We start from the raw sequence: 26,305 nt of genomic DNA, 5'->3' as shown, positions 1-26,305 counted from the left end.
TTTAAGAATTTAAATCATTTTATTGCTTTACCTGCCATTAGGACAATCTATAACAAAAGGAATATATTAGCACATACAGTAAGTCAGACTTATAGTCAGGTAACAATACAAAAATGGTCCTCTGGTTGACTATAGCACTCTAGGGCAGTAGATTTTTTAAATTTTTTTATTTGCTAAGGTGTCCTAGCAAAAAAGATTACCTCTAAAGCCCTGAATGTTAGCTAAGGCAAACTATACCAACTGTGGATTCAAACATGTTTAAATTGCACACAAAGGTAAAGCTTTAACTGTGATTAATATTTAACTCAGACGTAGCTGGTTCATCTTAAAATCTTGTTGGTAAAACTACAAAAGGGAGTAAACAGCAAGCTAAAAAGACGCAGTAGTGAAACTTGATTAGAAAGCCTTATATAAAAAAATGTGCATTTTTGTGGCGCTCTAACTAGCTTACATAAGATTTAAAATCTTTTTGGTGCTTTAACAAGGATCAAATCAAGCTTCAAAAGTAAGAAAGGTATTGGGGGGAGGAATCCCTGGATAGATTCAAACTGAATGAAGTTTTGGAGGAAAATAGCATTAATGGACTCCCAAAGAGAGCACAGGTGGAAATTCCCAAAGGCATATCCTCATCAAAGTCTTCAGCACGGACAGAAAGAATTCACAATGTAGACTTTACATTTTCTATGCATCTAGAAATGAGGACATGTCAATACCCCCCTCCCCCTTTTATATATATATATACTAAGGCTCCTATTCCCCAGACATTGCTAATCATATTCAATTAAGCATTCTTTCCAGCAGCCAACAAGTCAGAATGGTACATACCAGGTCCAGTTTCTGGGGGGAAAGTAAGGAGGGAATGGCAGGGAGGTGGACTGGTAAGAAATAGTTGCACAACTAATGCAAAAAACTTGCTGTCACTCCCAAATAAAACCCTAGACTAGTTTTAGATAATTTACATGTTATAAGGAAACCAAATTGCCTACATTATCCACCTGCAACATTCCATATAGTAGGCAGCACAGGGTGCACACAAAATATTGTAACACAAACCTGGTAAATACTGAAAAACATTTCAGACTTGACAACAGGGTCAACTTTCCCAAAAGCTATTCTGTCAGATCGGTATGAGAATCTGGGACAAACCAAAGAGAACAAGACTCGAGACTGAACATCTGCTCAGACTGAATATCTGAGAAAGGTTAGAAGTTACTAAAACTTCTGATTGGACAAAAGAGATTCAGTAACAAGAGTTTACAGGACACTGATTTTCTGTTTCCAGTCTTCCACATGAGCCAGATTCTTGTCATCTAACAAGGAGTGTGTAGTCCGGTCCTGCACTGAATGCCAACAGAACCATTCAATATCTGGTGCTGAAGTTAACAGGGAAGGCAAAGCTTGAAAGGGTTAGACAGAAGACTGAACGCACAGGATGCACCCTTCAGTTTCCTGGTCTACATACACTGCATGTGGGGTATACTATTTGGCACTAGCTAAGGAGCAGTGCAATTATTTTGCCAACACCACCACCAATATATAGGTGTCTAATCCATTGGATGGGTATTGAGAAATTGCACAGGGGGGAAAATAGAAGGGGCAAATATGAATATTCACAACTGAGAACAGGCAAAGGGGAAGGGTAACTGTGGCAAGAATATCAGCAACACTGGCAGCAGGTGCCAGAACAAAAGCTTGTACACAAAAACCTGACAAACGATAACCAAGCCCGTCGTGAACCAACTGAAATGGATACTGATGCATCAAACTATCAAACTTCTAACTGTGGTTTTACTAAGGAGCTGATCTCAGTAAACCAAACGAAAGATAACCATATCCAGAACATTTATGCCAAGAAGTTGAGCTTAGAGGGTAAGTTCCTCTGCTAAGAGAAGTACTTACAGCAGAAAGTGACCACGCCCTGAAATAAATGTAGGAACTCACCAGTTGAGAAATGTGTGCCTCTTAATAATTTTCCACTGTTACATCCTTAACTCTATGGCAATAACCTTGGTACTAGGAAATTTTCCCAGCGAAAGGAATGGCAGTCACTGCCCGAGTTGGACACTGTACATTTCACAGAGAAAAGCAGTAACAGCAAAAAGACTCCATATAATTTTCTATTTATTTTAAATTGTATTGGGAGCACCAAAATAAATGCTCTAAAAATTAAAATGGTGCCATGAAAAGCAACTGATTTCTTTTTTTTCCTTTTCCCCTCCCTCAGACAGACAGGAAGCTGCAATAGCCAGTGGCCATGTGGCTCTGCACAAGAGTAATGAAGCAGTCTGCATTTGTGAAGCATGTATTTGAAGAAGGGAGACTTCAGACAGACAGAGACACAAAGCTGTTGTACTGCTGGATGTTCCGCTTGAGAATATCTGAGCATGGACCCAAGACACGCTCAAATCGGGGCCGGTCGAGCTTTACACATTTCAATGGGCCACGAGCAACAACCGTGGCAGCACGAGGACGGTTCATCAACAGGGCTATTTCACCTAAAAAACAAAATATTCATTTCAAAGAGAATAGGGTAAGGGGGGGGGAGGTGATTTGAAACAGATCAACAGACTTTCCCAAAATAGAGGACTGCTCTAAAATTATCCCAAAATATTGCATAGTATAAGAGAGTTAAGAATTATAGACAGAGATGTGGAGGGCCAGAAAGATTGTGGGAGAAGTGTGCTTAGAGGGCTTATCCACACTTACACTTTGTCCTGCTCTTTCCAGGCACAGGTCTGCCCTTTAAAGCTCCGTATCTGAGTGTGGTTTTGTTTTTTTGCCCTGGGGCTTTCCCTGCGAAAACCTGCTCTTCAGTGCTCAATTGGAGCAAACATCAATTTGGGGTTTCTGTGGATTGTTGTTTGCTTCGAATGAGTGCTAAAGAGCGGTTCTCGTGGGGAAACGCTGGAATAAAAAAAAGGAGGGGTGCCTGGACACAGAGCTTTAAAGTGTGGAGTGTGCTTGGAAAGAGCAGAGGAAAGGGAAGTGTCAAAGTCATTTGCGCAGTGCTTCCCAAGCAATCAGTAGCCAGCTGGTTGTCAAGACACTTGGAAATTACTGCGCAAGGGGCTTTTGCCACCCTATGCTTGGAAAAGCTGTTTTCTGCAGGGATTGGCTGTGCAGTCGGATTCCAGTTCTAACACTAGGTATCCTTGCAATTATTGTTTAAATAATACTCAGGAATTTATACTTCTAATATTTAAAAAAAGTACAATTCTATATGCTGTTATCCCTCATGTACTACATGATCTTCAAGAAGGAAGTAACATTTCCATAAATGTTACACTTAAAAGTATCTCCATAATTTGATGTAAGATTCATGACAAGGTTCAAGGTTCCCATTTCAGGTCTTTGGTAGTCTTTTCTGTTCAGAGTAGTACTATACTTAATCTTACAGCAAGTAATAAAAATAAATCCCCAGCTTATTTAATTAATAATCTGCAATAATGTTTCTATCGTCCCAAACTCAAGTTTTCCATTGCAGAAGTTGAATCCAAAGTTTTAGAAGCGTGTTAAAGTACAACTAAACTACTAAATGGCCCAATTCATATGATCATATTCTGGACTGATGAGAAAAGTTTTGCATGAGCTTAATATACCCACATGCAGCATCTCTTCATGTAAATAGGGAAACAAACCAGGAAGCAGTCATAAACCACAGCTTCTGGTACATACGAACCAGGAGCTTTAGTTCAACATCGCCAAACAAGCTAGGATGCAGATGCCAACCGTGGTTTAAAAACAGCTTCTGATCTCTAACCCATTGGTCTGGAAGCAATTAACAGTTGTTCTCAGATTGCATGACATGGGAACCTAAGGGTATTTGCAACTTGTTTCTCTGGTCTCATGAAGGGAGGAACAAAGGATACAACTGTGGGTGTATGAAGTTCATGTATATCCTGGCTTATTAAGCCAGAATCTGATCGTGCAAGTACAGTCTATGTCCAAAAAGCAATTAAGCAACTGCAGAGGCCAGCATCCAACTTGAAAAATTTCCCTGAAGTTTGCTTTACTTGTTACTAAATTACAAACAATTTTTTCTTCTGTAGCTTCCCATGGGTTAAAATCATATCAAGCCGATTTCAATGTTTTCTTACTTTACAATATGATCTCGTGGCTTATTCTCCATTCCAGGAAGGGTAGTATTATAGGAGTCTACGTGTTTTTGTGAACCTCATGAGATGGAAAGGAGCAAAGGGGAGGAGAGAAGCCAAGTCTCAGGGGACCAGGAAGGGGGCTGCTTTAAAAATATATACCATTATGCCATTTGCATTGGTCTTATGCCTTAAGTATTTAAACAACATTGTCAACTTAAAACAGCAAGAAAACTCACCAAAATAATCAGATGGTGCAAGCCTGCCCACTTCAACAAATTCTTCATGCTCTGACCTGCGCTGTAACACAGCAGCTGTACCCTTTAAATGAATTAAAGAGTTAATGACCAGATTTGTTTTAGCAATCCTATGCAAAAAGCAGCAACTTCATGACTTAAAGCAGAAACATCCCCATTAAATTACTTGTCTTAACCTATCCCATTTAATCCTAATATCTTTAAAAGGGGAGAGTATGATAAAATACCATTCAGAAGCACATTTCACAATTGAACTAAGCATTCCTACATGTATAATTCTGCCACCACAGGATTTGCTAAAGGGATTTATTGTCATCTATGATCAAATCTGTTATCACAGAAAATAATTTGCAAATACGTTTTATGTCCAAAGAACCAGTATTGATGCAAGCAGTCTCCAAATGACTTTTTAAAAACACAGAACCACCTTTCATCATATCCAGAACCATTCCTCAAACAGGTGTCCTCCAGATGTTGAACCACAACCCTAGCCAGCATAGCGAACGGTCAGAGATGGTAAGAGCTGTCGCTCAAAACATCTGGAAAGCGCCCGGTTGGGGAAGGTTGATGTAACTGAAATGTATGCGACAAATACAGCTGCTAGTAGCTAATTCCAAAACAACATTGTTATAAATACTCACCTCCAAAATAATGAAGAACTCGTCTCCTGGTTCTCCCTGCACCACAATCTTTTGTCCATCCTCAAATTGTACTGGCTCTAAAGCATCAGCTACTGTGAGACGCTCCCATTTGTCAAGGGATTCTAAATAAAAATAAAAGTTGGTTTATTTTGCTGTATCCCAAAGATTTAGAATTAGATCCCCAGTTCATCTCACATAAGGATACGCTCCTCCAGTTTTCCTACAGCAAACCCTTCTACCACACTTCTTCCCACTGCCATAAACAAATTAATCACCCATTCACAATTTGTGATTTAGCAGCTGTAGCTTCAAGCATTATATGCTCCCTCTGTGATGTTCACAGTAGGGCAAGACTCAAATATTCTAACAGCGATGCTAAGAAATTCTTCGCACTCACCCAGTATTGACACTTTACTAAGAAATTCTTCATACATCTTTCTCTTTCTCAATGTGCTACCCTGGAGGAGAAAAACACACACAAATGGATCTGAAAATTACTCTTCTGTTTAACAATTTAGAATACCAGGAAAAATGGAACAGGTCATAGAAATGTTTACAATGCAATCCTATTCATTTCTACTTATAACTAAGTCCTCTTCAGTTAAATGAAACTTACTCCCAGATAAGTGCACATAAGAGAGGTTTTCAACCTTTTTGAGTCTATGGCTCCCGTGACCAACTACATTCTTTCTGAGGTGCTCAGAAGCCCAGTTATGTCACTCCTTTTTTGAAAACCATCCCTTGTGGAGTGTTCCCTCAGCCTCCTCTCCTTGAGAGTCCTCTGGGCAGCGGCTGCTGCTGCCCTTGATCTCTGAGCTGACCCCCACCCCACCCCAAACAGAGGTGCCTCCTCACTCTGCCCCACAGGGGTCTGGGAAACACCCCCTGGCCAGCCCCAGTGGCACCATTCGCCTGGGGAGCTTGTAGCCAGGGCTGCTGCAACAAACAGCAATGCAAGCCTCTGGGAGGCAGAGTTATTACAAGGCATCAGAGGAGGGAGAGAAGAAGGGAAAGAGGGACAACGGCCAGTGTTGCCTGTGGCATTCTTGACTATCATTCAAGGCACCCCAGGGTGCCACAGCACACTGGTTGAAAACCACTGCATATAGAACTGCAAACTTAAATGGTTCAAGTCTTGTGTACGCTATTCTAATATAAGCCAAAAACTGCCTGTAAGCCCAGTTTTCCACCATAATTAGCTAATGATCATGAACAGCATATCCCCTTAAAATTTACGCTAAGGCTGGGTGGCTGAAGCAACCCAGTCAGATGGGCGGGGTATAAATTATTTTTTATCATCATCATATTTATTATACACTCACTTATCTGAGAGTAAGCCTTATCTGAAATCACTGAACTTAGTTCAAAGAATGGACCTATAGGCTTGCACTGTAAATAGGCAAATGGTGGACTGTATCCAATACTGTCAATGCACAAAGGCAAACTCGGCCCTCCAGATGTTTTGGGACTACAATTCCCATCATCCCTGACCACTCGTCCTGTTAGCTAGGGATGATGGGAATTGCAGTCCCAAAACATCTGGAGGGCCGTGTTTGCATATGCTTGCACAAAGAGAATGAACTTGGGCTCAAGCAATGGGAATTCACATTCCTTTCATGGTAGCAGCTTCTATGCTGTCCCAGTATCTCAGACAGTCCATAAATGCCACTCAGGTCTCTTTTGGCCTTTACAACAGAGTAAGCAGGAATATTCACTCTTACTGAAGTGTCCGTTTGCTCAACTTAATAGGCAAGACCTTTTGTCCATTAAAAGTTATTTAGTAAAAAAGAAAAGAAAAGCTTGGCTGGGATATAGTAAACTAGAAACCCACAAGTCCCATTATCAGTGTGTGAAGAAAAGATGTGTCTCCCCTTCCCATATTTAATACTCAATACAAACTCTCTGGCAGTAGTCTTCAGGAATCTAAGCCTTGGATATAAATATAGTTCTCTTGCGCTAATTTTAAATTCCAACACCCTTTCTCTGTCCTGAGTGTGTAAAAACCTCTTAGTAATCCCAGCAGAAGACTGGCTTTGTCTGGAAAAACAGCAGGGGTGTGTGTGTGTGTGTGTGTGTGTGTGGGTTTAAAAAAGAAGAATGCAAATAAGCTCAACTGAAAGCCCAGATTTACTGCTATTGAAAGTCTCAAGCTTCAAATTGCAATTGCATCCTGAAAATTGCATGCACGTAATTGCAAAATGCGTAACTACTTTTTGCTTAATTGCAAACACAAGTCTGCCGAGACATCCTCTCCTCTGCATGAAGATCAAGGCAGAGGAAGGAAATACAACTGTACACTTTACATGAAAAGCCCCTCCCCCCCAGCAGAGGATCAGATGAGTGGGTGCACCTAGAATCACAGAATTGTAGAGTTGGGATCGAACCCCCGACCCTGAAATTACTAAAAGTCTCATGCTCTACCGACTGAGCTGTATTCAGGAGTTCTCCAACGCTGCTGTTCAACTTTCCTATATGCTCATATTGATTTATACAAACTCAAGTCACAATACCTCAACACCAAAAAAGCCACTCTCTCTTTCAAATTCATTTATTTAAAAACATAAAAAATTACTTACCATAAGGATTCTTCTATAGCTGTCTCTATCAATGCCCCACAGTTTCACATTAGTTTTTGCTTTGACAGTTGCTGCTCGGGGTGTTCCATAGATCAGTGCGAGTTCACCAAAGCTGCCCCCTTCTCCAACACTGGTGGCCCATTCATTGTTAACATATACCTAAGGATGCAACACACAAAGTTGAGGACAGGAATTTTGCTGGAAATGTATCCCCTGAAACAATATGGTTCAAAAAATATGATACGGAACATTTCAAAACTGGTTAAATGTTCCAATTTGGATAATATTCTAATTCCTTTTCACAGCAATATTCCACAAAACACGTGTGCCAAGAGGTTTTCTGTTTTTGTTTTGAGAAAAGCTTATCACTGGGCACCATTTGTTCGGCCCTTGCATAATATTCAAATAAGTGATTTCATTCTGGGAAGGAGTATTAGCTGAAATAAGTAATATTACAAATCACAATGTACTGTATAATCCAAGTTTGGGTTTATTAAGAATTTTTATGATAGATCAACGTGCTTTATTATATAAAGATCTTAGGAATTTCTTGTTAATGCTGTGATTACTTACTTATGGCACAGAATTGGAAAGGGCTTGAACATTTGCATATGATGGAGACAGAATGCATGGACTACTGCCCTATCTGAAAAACTAGCCCAAAGGGTTCATGTATTGATGCAGACTATTTTATTGAAGTTTGGTACCCATTCGCAAACTACTCGAATGAATACCCTGATGACTGGCATCCACCAACCTTGCACATGGACTTACGGCAAAATGTTATACATTAATCTTCTGTTCCAGAGTGGGAAAAATTTCTTGTACTGTTATTACATTGTTGAAACATAAATTGTAAATAAGTGATTTATTTAACAGGGTGTACTACCTAATGTGCCAGCAACTTACGGCTTGATTTGATATCATAAGGCATAAATTTTATACCCATTTACCTGGGAGTAAGCTTGACTGAAGGGACGCGGGTGGCGCTGTGATCTAAACCACAGAGCCTAGGGCTTGCCGATCAGGTCGGCGGTTCGAATCCCCGTGACGGGGTGAGCACCCATTGTTCGGTCCCAGCTCCTGCCCACCTAGCAGTTTGAAAGCACGTCAAAGTGCAAGTAGATAAATAGGTACCGCTCCAGCGGGAAGGTAAATGCTGTTTCCGTGTGCTGCTCTGGTTCGCCAGAAGCAGCTTAGTCATGCTGGCCAAATGACCTGGAAGCTGTCTGCGGACAAACACCAGCTCCCTCGGCCTATAGAGTGAGATGGGCACCGCAACCCGAGTCATCCGCAACTGGACCTAACGGTCAGGGGTACCTTTACCTTTTTAAGCTTGACTGAACTCTGAATAAACATGTATAGTATAGACTTACAATGTTTTTAATTGCTTCTCCACCACTTTGAGAATTAGAAAAGCAGGTTAAAAACTGTAAATAAAAATGCAACCTAAAAACAAGGGCTTTTCAGTTTAATAGTTCTAAGACAGGCATCCCCAACCTGTGGCCCTCCAGATATTTTCGCCTACAACTCCCATGATCCCTAGCTAACAGGACCAGTGGTCAGAGATGGGAATTGTAGTCCAAAACATCTGGAGGTCCGAAGGTTGGAGATGCCTGTTCTAAGACATTACATTTCAGAGTCTCAGTTTAGCCTGATCACTGGTACATTTTTGTTATTGAATGTTATCGTAATTGACTTATTTTAAAATGGCTGTTGCATTATGATTTATACTGTATGTTTTTTTCTGTTTTTTTTAAACAAAATTGTATACCTGTTTTTAATATAAGCCATCTTAGGAAGACTAAAGTTTTGAAAGGCAGAACAGAAATATATGACATATGATGGGCTGCCACTCCTGCTCACCAACCCCTCCTCCCGTTACACCTAACCAAGCTGCTCTCTGAAGTGCCTTCACCTGCTCCTTTAAATGCCCCTCTGGTGGTATTTAATTCGGGAGGCGCTTCAGAAAGCACCTCTCTGCCTCCTTTAAATAGCTTGCCTGGGCTGCCTGCCACCCATGCTGCTTGCTTGCTGGTCTGCCTGTGGTTCTGTCATCACACTGGAGTTGCCCTGGCCTCCTATAGCTGACTACACAAATGGCAGTAAGAAATAAGCTTCAGACAAGGCTAGAGGAAAGGGAAACTGTGGTGAGGGAAAGATGGGAGATCCCTGATATTTATTTGTCTGAAATGCAAAAGCACGGACATAGACCATGTTCCCATTATTGCCCATGTGAAGCATTGTATGTGCTTAAAATATTCTGGAGCACTGCAGTAATATAGTTTAGAAAAGACTTACATCCATTTCTCCTTGATCAACAACATAGAAGTTATCCCCTTCATCACCTACAGAAAAAAATTGAAATAGAAGTTTGAGAAACAATTATAGGTTTAGAAGAGGCAGTTATCAACCTCTTCCATTCTAGAACCATCCAGCAAAAATGACATCCATACAAAAGCTCACATATGCTTTTTTTGCATTTGGAACAGCCATGCTTTCCTTTAGGCTTCATAGTCAAATATATTCATTATATTTATAATTCCCACTTCACTCCTACATGTAATTAAAATGAAGGAAGCTATTTACCCAGCTATCAGTATGACAGGGTAGATAAGACTAGTAACTAGTCTAGGTAAAGTGCTCTTTGATCAAAGCCCTATTGCAAAAGCCACTGCTGGCAGAGGATTTTCACCTGACCACTAAACTCCAATAGAACACTGACATGGTTACAATGTGGGGAAAACAAGTCTATGCTCAGTGACAGGGAACCTCCTTCCCTGCTGACCCACCTCAGGCTATGCCCCCGCCTCACAGGTATTCCCTTATTAACCTGGGTGGGGAGATTTTAACCTCACCACCCAACACTGTGATGGGGATAAAAACTGGCCCCTCCTGCCTTCTCAACTGATTTGTTGGGAAGGTGCAGTTTTCATCCCCATTACAGTGGGCAGGGTTGTTCTTGCTTTGTTGGCATCCGTCTGTCTTGAGAGACAATGGAATGCATGCCTGGGGGCAAAGTCAAACTGCTCCGTTAGCAGCACTGAAGTGACCCTTCCTGGGATGCAAGCCTGGGCAGTGTGTATGGAGCTCCTGGGATATCCCAGACGATAAGACCCACCCCCCACTCCTCTCATGGCACTGCTGGTGTGGTCCAGCTTGGCTGTCAGCCAGAGTTGCCAGAAGGAGGTGTACAAGACGTCATCCAACTGCCATTCCGCATTTCTGCAGGGTTTACTCCTTAGCTTTTTCTTCTTCTGAAGATATCCCGCAAGGCAGCAGAGGTGTAGGATCAGTTTTCCTTCTCATAGATGGGCTACCTTCCCAGGTTGACAAGCCCCATCTGCCCCTCCATGTGCAGAAACCGCCTTCTAGACCATTTAACGCACTATTGGTCTCATCCGCTCAATCTGCCAGAGCCTCTCTTTGCATACAGAGGAAGTCCCTAACTCACTGAGGGTTTTGACCCATTGGTTGCCCTCACCTGGTTTAGTCGGCCAGTAAAAGTCGTTTCCTGGGGTGTGGCTGCTGTTGCATGCTGATGGCTTCTAGGAGCCACAGGTGAGAGTTGCGTGCAGGGTGGGGACCAAAGGTGGACAAACTACCCCAGAACGAGCATAACATGTTCCCCAGCAGAGGTACTACCCTTCTCCTAACATCCCATAGAGATGTTTAATCCTCCTCACAGTACATGCTACAGTGGGAATGAAAATGCCCCCTTCTCAGCTGATCTACATGGATCATATGAGATGGGGAGTTGAGAAAGTGAAGAACAGGTGCATGCCTGTGTTAAGAAGTGTGTGACTGTGTGCACATCTGGCCCAGCCCACCACTGGAATGCAACCCCAAACAGCTACCACTGGGGCCAGAACATAGGAAGCTCCCTGATAACGAGTTGGACCATTGCTGCATCTAGTTCAGTATTGTTGACACTGACTGGCACCAGCTCTCAACTGTTTCAGGGGACACTTCCAGCTCTACCTAGAATTGAAAACACATGCCCTACTGTTAAGCCCTGGTCCCTTCTAAAAGGTAAGTGACCAAAAAATGTTTGCCCACCCACCTCTGAAAAACTAGCTGGAATTCTATACTTGGGATCTTTTTAGCGAACCTTGTGAATGAGATGAATAGAAAGCAATTGCCTATCTTCAATGCTTCAAACGCTAAGTAATTTTTCCACCAACATCACAATCAATCACTTGCCTTGCTGTATCACAGTCTCGCCAGCAATATAGGTGACAGGGAACATGGCATCAAAAATATCACTGAAAAAGATTTCAGAATTACTCAACAAAAGATCTAACATATTGCATGTGTGAGCTAATACAGACAAGCTTAGCATGCAGTTATTAGGGAGGCTGCATCTCTCAAAAGTCTAGACTAGAGTTGCTCAATGTGTTCTGGAGAGGGGACAAAACAGCAGTGCTCGCACAAGTTTTAGTTAGTTAGTTAGTATACCACCCTATACCCACAGATCTCAGGGCGGTTCACAGCATAAACATTAGGTTTGGTGAATTAAATTTAAGGTTATTCTTATCTCTTCCCATATTGACAGACAGAGGGGCAACATAAATAGGCTGACATCAACATGAACATTCCCCTCTTCTCCTTGCCCCAAACTAATCCAAATAATTGTATGAATGTAGAGCCCATTATATGGCATTTTGGCAATCTAAGCCACAACAATGTCTGAAAGTGGGGGCCCAAAAACCATTCGGTACAACTTAACTGGCCTGGCTAGGAAACTTATACTGCATTATTTTTATTTGTTAGCTAGCTGGTTTTTTGCCACCGTTCAAAGCAATTTACAATATTTTAAGCAAGCACACACACACAAACACATTTTTTAAAAAAATCCAAAAGACAATCCTATTTTTTAAAAAAACAAGATTAAAACAACCATTCTCTGCAAAAAGGACATAGGCATTTAAAAGCCAAAGGTCTGACCGGAAACAAAAAAAGAATAGCTTTGCCTTGTGTCTAAAAATATGTAGTGATGACGCCAGGCAAACCTCCCTGGGGAGAGCATTGCAGGAGCAGGGAGCCAACACTGAAACGGACCTCCCATGGAGGGAGCACACAAAGAAGGGCTTCAGATGGCAAGTGGAGGATCTGGTGCAGTTCATATGGGGAGAGGTGGTCCTTGAGGTATTGTATTTATAGTTAGCATTATGCATGGTTCCAAAACTTGGACCACAGTCAGCCTATTTATTCTTTCTACATGTTGCTCAATTCTGTTTATTTAACTATCCGGGTTCACAGATTTCCTACCTTCTTTCATTGTCATCAAGATGAGCAAAAAGCACATTCTTCTCTATGGCTTTTGCCAAAGCAGCCATAGTCTTGTAATCTTTTGGAATAACCTATGGAATGGAAACACCCAAACAATACCAATTAAAGACCTAAGAGGCAAATGTTCTTTAAGCAAACCCATTACCAACAATATTTGAGGAGTTCCTTTCTTGGAAGGGAGCTCTGTGCAGGAGTTTTCTCCTATGTGAAGAAGTCATTCAAGTGGTAAGGAAAGCTTCTCAAGACTTCTTTAAGAAGCATGTTCATGAAATTATACCTACATTCTAGATGCCCAGAAAAGGGAAAGTGTCCAGAATGAGATGTATCTTTCCTGGCTAAGTGCCGATTCAATGGCCGATCTACAAGTATCTTTTCAGATAAGACACAACTATCAGGAGCCTCGATATGTAGAAAATTATTTGACCACAGCCTTTGATAAGTTTATAGACCAAATTGCTAGACACACCAGTACCTCAAATGGTCATTCAGAACTCAAAATAATCTTACAGTGGTACCTCGGGTTAAGTACTTAATTCGTTATGAAGGTCCATTCTTAACCTGAAACTGTTCTTAACCTGAAGCACCACTTTAGCTAATGGGGCCTCCTGCTGCTGCCATGCCGCCGGAGCACGATTTCTGTTCTCATCCTGAAGCAAAGTTCTTAACCCGAGATACTATTTCTGGGTTAGCGGAGTCTGTAACCTGAAGCATATGTAACCCGAGGTACTAACTGTACTTGAAACTGATGCAGGTTTTAGGAGTCACATAACCTAATGGTGCTTTTACACAATGATTGGGAATCTTGAATAACTACCATCCTAGGATACTTCCCTCTTACTAACATCACACCTCTGAGGAGCTGTAATTATGATTACAGGTCCCCCAAGGGTCAACTCTCTAGTATCAGGCTTCCTGGAAACTACACAGAAGTCACAAGGATCACAAGAATGTCCTAGGAGACCTGGTTGCTCCTCTGGGAAAGTTATAGTCGATATTAATTGAGCAGACATTGCAGAGTCAGGGAGAAATGGTTTGTTTCCTCCAGCCAAGATTTTTCTAATAATTATTTCCTCCATATCTGTCAACTCCTCAACTTATGTCAATCCAACCAAGCAGAAATCCAGGCTTATGTGAGAGCAATATAAAGGCAAGTTAGGAAGGCATTAGCACAACTTATCTAGGGAAAGGCCTGATACAACCTTATTTGGGATAGGCAAAGAAGGAAATTGTGCATACAAGACACAAAATATGCCTTGCAGGAAGTAAGAACTGGATGCAGCACCTTTCTGACATAAGAGGCAGCATCCTCTTCTGTGTAAACCTCTGCACTGATGGCACCACGCCTTCTGCGGCCCTTTACCACCGGATTCATGGGTGGAGGGGGAGAAATCTCATCTTCACGCGAGTCTGCACGGGAGCTGGCTTTCTGCTGGCACATGATCTGTTTTGTTTCTTCCTGCAGTGAAATAAAACAGTTATATGTTAATAATCCACAAGGGTAGAAAGTTCACATCCATGCATATGCTCCTGGGAGAACTTGTTTCCTCCCTTGCACTTATCCTCATTTAAACACTGGCCATCAAGTTGCACTGTGCAATTTCAGATTATAACTTCCATGCTAAAATGTTTGTGCCCTCCATAAGCTTGTGAAAGGTAACACAGGGGTAAGGAAAGGGGAGAAAGCCCCACTGTACAAGCAGAAGCCTGAAAGGTGTTTATTAGGTGACCTCTTTCGGGCTAAGGTTCCAATGGCTTTTGAGCAAATTTCAGAAATGGGAGGGGCCAGACCACCACACAAAGCTGTTTTCCACAGCAACAGATCAATATCTTTAATTCTTAGCAACTCCACTCAAGCTAAAGGTCTCAAACACCCTTTATCTGTCCTGACTGTGCAGAAAGCAAAGAGAACTCAGTAATCCCAGAAGAATGCAAATAATGTCAATACAGAACTGAATGGCAAGTCCTGCCTTAAAGCTTTGCATAGTTTTAAACTTTGAAATACAATGGGAATTCCATGTATACAATTGCAAAAATGCATGGATTTTGCAAGGAACACACGTCTCCCTCTTTGCTAAGAGATTTTCACCTCTGCTGTGGTGTTGCAGAGAAAAGAGCTGCAATTATACACTTTGCACAACAGAACCCCTTTTTCCCTCAGCTGCTCCTCATTGAACAGCTGATGGATGTGAGGGGACCCAGGGAGCTAGATGAAATCTGCATGTGGGCATCTGGCTCACAGACCAGAGATTCCCTATCCCTGTCCTAAGGAGTTATAAGCAAGGAGGCAGAAAATATAGGATTTATGCTTTAACATTTCACTAATTTTAATCCCATCTGGCTGGCCTTGTGTTGGGGAAGAGGAATTTGATGTATTTCAAACATTTGTAATTAACAGAATATATTTTTTAAATTGGCACACTTTTAACAGCTACTTATACCTAGTACAAAAATCTGGATGAAGTTTCTAAATGCTTTTGATGCTTTAGCTATCATGTATCATACTAGTGTTGAGTCCAATACATGAAATTGAGGCCATTTGCTGGATATTTTGAATGTTAAATTATTGCATTCAAAAAAATGCACCAGGCATGCAACATACACAATATATTTTTGGTGATTCAGATGTTGCTCTGGCATATTGCTCTGAGGAGGGGTCTGTTATCATGAAGACGTTTATAAAATTTGAGTCTTGAAACTCAAAAAAAGATCCTATACCTCTACTTTCTCTCTCTCTCTCTCTGTCACATGTATTGTTCTTTACCATGTCAACTTTTGAATTTAATAGTTCATCTTTGTAATACAGCTCAGATACTGTTTACATAATGACATTACAGCTGCTCTTCGAAGATCATACAGTTCCTTTATCACAGCAACAGAATCCACAGAAAGCTTCATTATCTAAATGAATTATTCCAAATGCATAATGTATTTAAAATTCTATTTTCTTGAATTTCCGAAGGATACCAACAGAAACCAACAGGTCTCTAAGTATTCCTGAAACAATGTTACACAAAATCTGACTTGAATTAAACTGTCATAATTGAGAGATTCTTGTTTAACAATCCTAATATGTCTGTCTCAGACATGGGTGAGATCTGTTGATAAATGAGCACACAATCCAATTATTCACAATTTTCAATAAAGTGATGTGAAGGGGGGGAGGGAAACGCATTGAACATTAACACAAAGTCCAACTTATTATTCATCTGACAGCCTGATTACCCACACACTTCCTCTTGGCTAAGATTAATATGAACTCCTCTAAAAACTACTTTTTAATTCCTGTATTTATCAGCTTAATGTTGCTTAACCAAAAGGGCTCCTTGCTCAGTGCCACACAGGACACTCCTTGCCGGAAAAATGGTTTTTCATGGCACATTTCTAAATTTCCAAGTAGGCATAAACATAGCATTGTACTTGCCAATTCTGCCTGCTCCAATGAACTCCCAAGCCCTTTTCCATAAACCAAATTAAAAAACAGCGAGTTCCTTTACTCATAATGCCCTTGTATTTCATTCATTAATAAAAGGCATGAACATCTTTAAATTATATTTTAATATTTTAAAATATACACACTTTTTGCCCGCATTTCTACAACACATCATTTTGTTAAGGTAACAAAATAAAATATAAAACACTTCTTTTCTTTTTTTTGAGAGCCAGGCAGCGCCAACGGGTTTCAAACTGCTGTGGGCGATTGCAGGATCTAAGCTATGTGTTGGTTGTTGGAACTGCTGGGCTGAGCTGGCTCTAAAAAACACATTTTGTCAAAAACCCGGTTTGTAAACAGTGGAGTCTTTTTTCATATCCCAGAATGCAGACACGAAACAGTTAATAAAACTATATCCAGGAGAAAAATGTGAACTATTTTCAGCAGTCTAAAAACAAAAGACAGTACGGATCCTGCTCCTTTCCTTCCTGCCCATGCCCTCTGCTATCCCAGATCTGTTCTAGATGGTTGGGGGAACTGCCAGAACAGATTTAGGGGGTATGGGGAGTGCATTCCAGTGAACAAGGAGAAACCCTTGCACTAACAGAACGTTCACCTTAGCACTACACTGCATACAGCCAACTATATTTTTTTCCAGATTAACACAGCAGAACATTGTTTTGTCTTTTTTTAAAAAATATTTATTGAAGGATTTTTTTTTTAAGTTACAAAAGAAAACAAAGTAGAAAAAGAGAAAAACAAGCCACTTCCAACCATACAAATACACAAAATAAGAGAGAGAGAAAACAAAAATACACCACAAAAATGTAAAAACAATTAAAAACAAATCCATTATTTTCAACTCCTCAACTGTCATTACCCTCTCTCCTTGACCTCCTCCTCCTCCCCTTCCTTGTGTCCTGGTTGTTAATTGTCACAGCAAAACCTTTCCATATTTCATAATATTCTGTCATTACATTACCTTAAACTATTTTAATCTTATCTTACTATAAAAAACCTTGGAACTTAAAACTTAAATCTTATTTTCACCAACTTCTCATAACCATAATATTCTTACATAATTCTTTAAACATTTTTACTAAAGCCAAATAATTTCATTCCAACATTTTTCTAACATTCATCAATTTTATAAAACAGTCCTAGTGATGAAAAAAAAGAAATAAAAAACAAATCCAATCTTCATCCAGCGTCCCTTCCTCCCGGTCCCGGGTTTGTCAGTCCTTATTATCCCATCGATCTGGCGCATTAACCTGGTGACCTTATATCCGAGGCCCTTAAGTCTCTTCCATGTCCCTTCCGCAGCTCTTCTTCATATTTGTAACTGTATTTTCCCTTGTCTCCTGCTCGTTTCACTCGTGGGAACTCCAGCTTAGCAATATTTTTGACCCTTCTCGACAGATCAGCCCCTTTTCCATAATCGACACTAAATTCCATGTGGTATTTAAAAACATGTTTCAAAAACCCTCCAAAATTGAGAGCTCCCACAATCCCAAACATCTCACGGCCCATTGCCAGACTTGAAAAGTCCAAAAATCCCTGCATAGGAGGGTCTATTCAACCCCCCATTTCCAAACCAAACCAAACTTTTTCTTTCCAAATCTGGCTTTTTCCAAGTTCATTTGTCAAATCCGAAAGCTCATATTCCTGTTGGGCCTGTTCTGTCAGGGCACACTCCTGATTTAATTCCTGGGTGGGCTCCACATATTTTCCCACTGCCTGTTCAAAATTTCTAATCGAATCAGCCATCAAATTCGTCTTCTCATGTAGCTGTTCCAGTAGGGCATTTGTTTTATAGAAAGCACACAACAGAGCTTCTGAATAGATTGTCCTGCAAGGTCAGATGTCTATTCCCACGATTGTAATCTGTAACAGCTGCCAGCTCCCAGGAGTTGGTTACAGTTTCACAGTCTCCGTCTAGGGGGAAAACTTCTATTTGATCTTTCTTTTAAAGACAAGTCTAGCAACAGAGTTTCCTTTTTTCAGATATTTTGTCAATATTTGTTCCTTTAAGGTGCGAAAGGAAACAATGGAATCACTATGTTCCTCTTCTTTTAGCTATCTGTCAAAAGCGTTTGTCTCTGGTCAATGAGCTTCAAACGTCAGTCCTGACACCCCGCTCCAGCATCAGGACGGTGGAAAGTTACTTTACTTTAAACTCACTTCTGCAGGTTTAAACAGTCCAAAAAAGATTCCCCTTCTTCTCCTGCTGCCGAAGGGGGGTTCAACAATTTTAAATGATGAAAGCCAATCCTTTAGAGGCGATTTTCTGAGCTCTAGTTTACGTTGTCTTTGCTTTATTCTGTCTACAAAGAAACGGAAGGCTGACTTCCTGTTTAGACCTTCCCGTTTCAGTACCAAATTGAAGTAAAATTTTTAAGTCCAATTCCTTTCTGCTCGCAAGTCCTTATTTAAAGTCCAATTGTTCAAAGTTTAAGTACTCACGGGTGCTTATTTTAGAAGCCAAATTGTCCCAGGAAAAAGGCAGCGCTCTCCGGCAACGGCTGTGCGGCTTCGCTCCACGGAAATAGCAGTTGACTCACAGCACCGCGCCGCTTCCCCCTCTTCGCTTCGGAGCCCGTTAGTGGGTTCCTTTGCGGGTTGGGTGGGCGCTAAGGGTGCCCGCCGAGTCCCATGGTCACAGGCTTCATCTGCCTGTGATTTTTAAAAGGGTCCCCGCTTCGCCGTAGCGGAAAAGACCCGTTTCGCGCGGAGCTAGTCCCTCCAGTTCAGAGGGAGTCCGCCATTGCCGATGGCACCACCCCGGAAGTCCATTGTTTTTGTCTTTTTTATTCCTTCATACAGTTTACCTTACCGTTCTGTGAGCTCCACAGAGCACTGAAGTTACAGTGAAAGTGTGCAATATAAATTATCTTAAATAAAGCTCTTAAGCTTTGTGAGCCGACTTTCAATTAAATAAAAGCTACCACTCATTATTCAAAGGAAACCATATTTAATATACATACTCAATAAAAGATGACCAAAATAGTCTTAAAAGTTACCATGCATGACCCTAACCTTTCTGCCTCTATTATTCAATAGACCTGCAATGGTCAATTATAACAAAACTAGACTAAAACTGTAGCATTCCATCTAGAAGTGCAGTGGCTTAGATCCAGCTTTCCTTGCTCCTCTTCCCACTGTAGTTCCCTACACTTTCCCTCCCCCAAAAAACCACCCCTAAGTGTCAAAGGACCCTCTAAATGGTGTGGGACTGGGGATGGGGAATTGCAGCAGAACAGTGGAATTGTCAGAATACGTGGAAGCTTCTTTTCTGCTGGTGAAACACACTTTTGGATCCAAGCCAATAACGTATAAACTCAGAAAAATCACTTGCCTAGTTTTAGGGATCTGCATAACTTGGCATTTAGATCAAGCCAAAATGCTAGTTGGACAGAACACTTGAATCTCTGTGCATTCTTATGAATTATAAGTACTAGTGCATAATATACAAAAACTGGGGAGTTGAAAAAAATGATTCTTCTAAACAAAACAAAGTATGTTATTATCCCGACATTGTGCCTTAGGGAAAATGTATGAATTAATTTGTAACAATTAGCAGTGACTGCAGGAATCACTAAATATTGGTCTTATGATTTGCCTTTAAGTCGTCAGCTGCTATGGGATGAATGCTGCTGACCTTCTCTCTTTCCACAGAATGTTGACACAGTGATGGGAGAAGCTGTTAGTGACACAGCAGTCAAAGAACAAGAGGGGGAAATTGTTGGGTAGCTTTGCTGCACAGCCATCTAAATTTACTGGGTAGTCACATAGCTTGTAAAAAGTGCAAGACAATTAGTGGGCTACTCAGCTAAGGACTGTTTTGTGATTAGATTAATAAGAGTTTTATACAAAGTGTACTGAAAGCAAAATCAGAGCTGGGATGATCCAACTAAGGGCACAATCCAAACCTTCTGCCATTGCAGCTCAAATCGGGGGAATCCTGCGCCCTGTGTCAGCTCCAGGCTGGCACAGCATTCAGATCCAGATCAGGCCTGATGGCAGCTGGCAGTAATTAGGAATCTGACTCGGGATCCAGTCCCATCACTTCCCTCAGAACACACAGTTTCGCCTCTTTCTGCTGGACTCCACCACTGGGGAGCCTACCAGCGGGCTATCTACCCACAAACAAGTGACATCTATGTTACTCCACTGGCAGCAGCCCAGCAAGCAAAGTGGAGGGACATAATTGCTCCATCAACCTCCACTCCCAGCCATGGTCTAGTGTAAAGGCAGGTTGCATTGCTCTGCCAGTCACCACAAAAGCAGAGAGAGTTCTGCTCAAACAACAGAGCCACCTTTCCCTGCCATCTCTTAACCCTCCTGAGTAAATCTGGGGTCGGTGTCGGGAGAGGAGATAGAGAAGACCCGTTCACTATGTGACTGGAAGTTCTTCTGTTTGTGCAATGACTTATATGGGATGCTATGGGTTGAATCCAGCTAAGAAGACTACCATATTTAAATGGTCAAGTTTCATAAGAATGCCCAAGAGTTTATTTCTTGCAAAATACGTTCTACTCTAAAACCCTTTTTTTTTTCTTCCTAAAAGTAGAATTACCAGGTGTCTCTGTCTAGCTTCTGGATTTGCTGCTGCTTCTACTTAGACCAGAGAATTGTTGATGCCCAATTTGCATACCAGTAGCATTGTTTATCAGAGGGTTGTCCCATTTTATTGATATGAAATTCTACTCTGATTATATGTAAAACCTCTCAAAGATGCACAAGGGCAAAATTTGGCCATGCATGAGTCAAGAGTCCAGTATCTCACAAAGCAACACAATCTGACCTTGTACCCCTCATGAGACCTATTTATTTTTCAATTAATTTTATGAAAACATTGCACAATGCTTTTCTAGAAATCACATGGCAATAAACTCAAAAACACTGCTGCACTTTCCCCTTGGAACATTTAAACTGTTGATGTACTCTCGGCCAATATTCTAGAGAAGTTGCAAATGGTTTCCCTACTTGCACCCATTCCTGAAGCTTATTCTTACCTTCTCCAGTCTTTCAAAATATTCCCGGAGGAATGCCATGGGTCTCTCAGGTCGCACTGTACATAGCTGGACGATGCAATCCTTCAGGAGTTGTTGGATATTGTGTTTTTGGACATAGTGTTCACATTCACGGAGGCTGCGCTCCTCTTCACTGTTAGTGCTGCCAGTGGCCATTGCTGCTATCTGAAATTAAAACGTATTTTAAAAACCCCAAGAGATAGATGCCCTGCTATCACCATATTACATTAATGATATTCAATGATCATAGCTGCCAGCCACTCTTAATTGCAGAGATAGCTAATTAACAGAAATCAAAACATTATATGCTTCTAAACTGAAATGGTGCTCAGTGTATTTGTCTGCATTCTGGATGAACAGAATGTTAACAACAGAAATACAGTGGTGCCCCGCAAGACGAATGCCTTGCAAGACGGAAAACCAGCTAGACGAAAGGGTTTTCTGTTTTTGAGTTGCTTCGCAGGACGAATTTCCCTATGGGCTTGCTTCGCAAGACGAAAATGTCTTGCGAGTCTTGAGATTTTTTCCCCGCTTTCCCCCCCCTTTATCTAAGCCGCTAAGCCTTTAATAGCCTTTTAGCAGCTAATCCGCTAAGCCTTTAAGCCTTTAATAGCCGCTAAACCGCTAATAGCGCTAATCCGTTAAGCCACTAATAGGGTTGCTTCGCAAGACGAAAAAACCGCTAGACGAAGACACTCGCGGAACAGATTAATTTCGTCTTGCGAGGCACCACCGTAAGCAGAGGTCTATGCTACTTTAGGAGTTATGTCAAGCTAAGTTGCTCCCAATAAAGTAAAAATAAAATACTGCAATTAATGCCAGCTCCCAAGCAAAATCTTACTGGATGCAAGATTTCCACAACTGGCAAACAAACATATCCAGAACTGCATCTGTAATAGCATGTAAAAATAAAGTTTTATGGAAATAAAACACATTATTTCCCAACTGCCCAACACTTACTTGAGATGCAGCTAGCTGCAACCACTACAGGTATGCACAGAATTTACAGGAAGGGGTGCTGATCCCAGTATAGCCTTTCAAAAAGGAAGGAAGAAGAAAGTGAATAACTCCCAAGTGTTACTGTTCTATTAATACATACTTTTCTAGGTGAGATATTTAGATACATGACACGGATGGCAATATACTTGAGATAAACATATATAACCCTTCCCAACAGGAAACAGGCATGACAACAAAATATAATGTTGTGAAGTGCCCACACTACAAACACATGGCATCCTTGTCATCTGCAATGCTTGTAAAGAATCTAAAGATTACAATACACCTGTTCCATTTCAAAAAACATACACATACATATCTGGCATTTACATTAAGCTGCCTTGAAGTTCTACAGTTACTTCTTTTGTTTTGACAACTTGCATAATGAAGGTCAGTAATAAATGCCTTAATTAACTGTCCAAGAGTTAATGCCATGGCTCTGTGACAGCCTGCAAATAAGTCTGTGGAAAAAGCATTCACACTGCTGATAGACAGCATCAGACACCAGTGCTCAAACACAACTGCAAAAGAAGTAGCAGACATGAAGTTTCTATTTCAAATAAATATTCTTAATTGTCTGAAGCATGTTAAAGTCTTCATCATACAGAGCTTCAAAGAGCATTCATTTTAATAGAAAGAAGGCCAAACTAATTCTGTAGCTAGATACTCTCACCAACTGGCAATTAACAGCTGATAAAGGACTTTTATTTGCTATAGGTATTTGCAAAGTAGATATGTAGTAGCTTCAAGTAGCTTCCAGGTAAAATGCTTGGAATTTTAAGATCACTGCAGTAATTTTCAGGGGCTCCTTTTCTGGCCGAGAAAACTCTGTGTTTAGAATTCCTCATATAACTATTTAAGTTATCTTTAAACACTGAATAATGGAAAACAGCAACCTGAAGATGGTAACACAGGACATCAAAACAGCTCGTCAAAATTCTAAGTGGGGGTAGGGGTCCTCACATTTTATTGAAATATCAGGTGCAATTGATAGCACACATTTTCTAATCACAAAGAAGAGCCTCTCTATCACAAAAGGGCATTTGTAATTTATAGCAGCCTTGAATAACTTACCCTGATCATCTTTCAAGTTATCTCCCTGTGGCTTCCATAAATAAAAGCAACAGGAAAGCCCTAAGATGCTTCCTTCCTGTGAGAAGGGAGCACAGTTCATTGGGAGCTCATTTCCCCAGGATAGGAATACCCAGAAATTCAAGTACTGTACACAGCAATTATGGGCTACTTCAAAGGCAGCACTTGCTTGTTTTGTTCCTTGACTATGGGGAAAATGACACTCTCCCTATCCTGCAAAAGGTTATTCACTACACTGTAATGACTACAAAGCCAAGAGAATGACATGGGTCCCTTTCCTCCCTCCCCTCCATACATAACGTGAAATATTCTGGAGGGCCCTAAGAAGCTGCTTGTAAGATAAGAAGACCCAGCTAAACTCTGGCTTAGGCACGTTTCAGCAGTAACCTTTCCACTTCTTTAAAATAGATGAAGATCGGGTACCCCCCGCAAACCTATTATTCCCCCTTTAATCCTAACCTCCCCCCAGGTCTAAAAGTTCTCCCCCAAGATCACAAATCTGGTTTCTTTGTAAAAGGATCCTCCCTCCAAAAACCTACAGGCCTCTCTCTTAAATCGTCTACTAGAAGTAATCCCACAAAAAACCACACTTTCCTCATGGGCTTCTCCTTAAATAATAATTAAAAAAACAAAGGCGGCTTTATTCTACGCTCCTTCTCTGTGTCTACATGGCGTCATCTTCCACGGTGCACTTTCCTCCTAATCTTAGCCCCTCTACTTGCGTCTGGCCCCCTGGACCCTCTTCTGCCCCCCCCCGATATACACCTTGTAGCGTAAGAGCCCCCTTCCTCCCCGACACAGAAAAAAATAAAATAAAGCCACCACGCATGTGCTCTTCCTCTCAAGCTGCGCCCGTGGGCCCCGTCCAAGGCCCCCTTCGGGCAACCCGTTTCTCCCGCCGGGCTAGGGCTCTTCTCAGCAGGGCCGCCCTCACAACTCGGCGGAGGTTTATCCTCCTCCTTTCCCATCCTCCGCCTCACCTGAGGAGAAGGAAGAGGCCTCTGCCGCCTCCTCCTCCCGCAGCGCGCCTCAGGTAAGCGCGCCGCCCCTCGCTCTCCCGCCTCGCCGCCCCCGCGTCACTCCGCCGCCGCAGCTCCCGCTCTCGCCCCACCCGCCGGCGAGCGCCTTAGGCCCACCGGCTCCGACTTACCTCAGGGTCCTCCTCCTCCCTGCCTGGGCCTCTCCTCGCGGGCGGGCCCCCCTCCTCCTCCTCCCGCTGTCCCGAGTGGCGGCGGCCTCCTCCACCTCCCTTCTCCTCCTCCTCCTCTTTCGCCTCAGCGATCGCTCCCACCGGAAACCCAACTCCCTCCGCCAATCGCCGCCCGGCGTGACGTCAATGGGCCTCGCTCTCACTCGCCGAGCCGTCGCCCGGGCAACCTTAAAGGGGACGACGCGCTTGCTTTCCCGTCGACGCCCTCGCCACCGAGGGGAGAGAACGCGCGCTCGCGGGTGAGGGAGAAGACAAGGAGGGAGGGGGAGAAGAGCAGGCGCGCGCCAATACGTAAGCCTTCCCTCTACTTAAAACGTCCGCTGACGTCAGGGCGCTCGTTGAGAGGGAGACGTACCCTCTTCCCTCTCTCCTCCTCCCCCCCCCCAACTTTTCTCTCTCTCCTATGCGCGAAGTCGGAGGGAGGGAGAGAGTGTAATAAATGAAACAGAAAGAGGAGGAGGAAGAGGTAGAGGTGCATACCCTCCAATGTTTCCCCGATGAAAATCGGGACATCCTATTCCATAATCATCATAGAATCTTATAGAGTTGGAAGGGACCATGAGGGTCATCTAGTCCAACCCCCTGCAATGCAGGAATCTCAACTAAAGCATACGTGACAGAGGGCCAGCCAACCTCTGCTTAAAAACCTCCAAGGAAAGGATAGCCCACTGCCTCTCGCGGGAGTCTGTTACTGTCAGAAAGTTCTTCCAGATGTTTTCCAGATGTAGGCCGCAGGCCGGGTCGTATTCTTACATACCTGCTGGGATTGACAAGGCATCTGACCTTCACCTGAATCTCATAGCTCTCCTGACGAGTGCTTTGGTCTGCCCACCAGATACCAGGCACTCTACTATTCAAATTAGGCCCCAGTGTTTTTGTAACTACCCCCCCCCTTTTTAATTAAGTAATCAATTTTAATCTAGCATTTGAATTCTCAAAACTTACTTAATGGTTAATTTGAGCAAGTAAACTACTGCCCTCACTTCATTACAAACAGTATTTCTACCTGCAACACACTTGAGCAAACCTGCTCCTTTTCCTTTCACAGATATTTTGTTGACATTTGCAACTGTGGCTGCCTCTGATTAGCTATCATTTAACTCTTTTTTGGCAAGTAAATTTTTATTCAGAATTTGTACAAAAAAAAAGAAAAAGAAAAAAGAACTAACAAATACAAAAATAAACATTTTAACATAAATTATTCATCCTATTTTCATACTCTACAAAAAGGAAACATACAATCATACAAAAAATAATAATATAACCATTAGGCTCTCCTTAGCCTTTGACTTCCCTTCACCCTTTTGGTAAGTATCAAATAAATCTCGGATTGCGTAATTAGTTTATTAAAGTTTATAGTTATTAGCTGATAAAGTTTTTCTAATACCGCCAGTTCCTCCTATATATCCGTTCCAATATAATTCCAAAATTTACTCCAATTTTTTTGAAATTTCTGGTCGTCTTGGTCTCGTATTCTGCCTGTTAATCTATCTAGCTCGGCATAGTTGATCATTTTGACCTGCCAGTCACTTATGTTAGGAATAGTTTCTATTTTCCAGTTTTGTGCCAGCATAATTCTTGCGGCTGTGGTGGCATAGAGAAATATTTTTTTATCTTCATTTTTTATTTCCTTACCCATTATTCCCAGCAAAAAGGCCTCAGGTCTCTTGGGAAAAGTATA

The 26,305-nt window shown here is 41.8% G+C and overlaps 1 protein-coding gene across 2 annotated transcripts; it reads right to left on the bottom strand.

The window, feature by feature from the left end:
* PRKAR1A (protein kinase cAMP-dependent type I regulatory subunit alpha) lies at window positions 1-24,717 on the bottom strand. 2 transcript variants are annotated; one of them, XM_080994844.1, is made up of 12 exons: window positions 24,565-24,717; window positions 22,284-22,357; window positions 21,306-21,488; window positions 14,143-14,316; window positions 12,840-12,931; window positions 11,772-11,833; window positions 9,870-9,916; window positions 7,569-7,727; window positions 5,390-5,450; window positions 4,993-5,114; window positions 4,334-4,415; window positions 1-2,495 (listed from the first exon to the last, which is right to left on the bottom strand). In XM_080994844.1, exons 3-12 carry the CDS (start codon window positions 21,477-21,479, stop codon window positions 2,323-2,325), a joined length of 1,146 nt encoding a protein of 381 aa, XP_080850970.1. In that variant the 5' UTR covers window positions 21,480-21,488; window positions 22,284-22,357; window positions 24,565-24,717; the 3' UTR covers window positions 1-2,322. The 2 variants fall into 2 exon arrangements, with proteins under 2 accessions (XP_080850970.1, XP_080850971.1); XM_080994845.1 differs by lacking the exon at window positions 24,565-24,717 and adding an exon at window positions 24,395-24,433.
* Between the last annotated feature and the right edge of the window lie 1,588 nt (window positions 24,718-26,305).

The sequence above is a fragment of the Podarcis pityusensis genome, assembly GCF_964106645.2.
Source record: "Podarcis pityusensis genome assembly, chromosome: 2".
Taxonomy (NCBI): domain Eukaryota; kingdom Metazoa; phylum Chordata; class Lepidosauria; order Squamata; family Lacertidae; genus Podarcis; species Podarcis pityusensis.
Note: the sequence above shows the minus strand (reverse complement) of the source record. Positions and strands in the feature narration are given on the sequence as shown.

Excerpts from the sequence above, each read along its gene's own strand:
- PRKAR1A (XM_080994844.1), bottom strand. The coding sequence starts at position 21,479 with ATGGCCACTGGCAGCACTAACAGTGAAGAGGAGCGCAGCCTCCGTGAA. Across the intron at positions 11,834-12,839 it reads CTTGATGACAATGAAAGAAG|TGATATTTTTGATGCCATGT; the intron begins GTAGGAAATCTG and ends AATCTTTTTCAG. Across the intron at positions 4,416-4,992 it reads AGTTCTTCATTATTTTGGAG|GGTACAGCTGCTGTGTTACA; the intron begins GTGAGTATTTAT and ends ATTCATTTAAAG.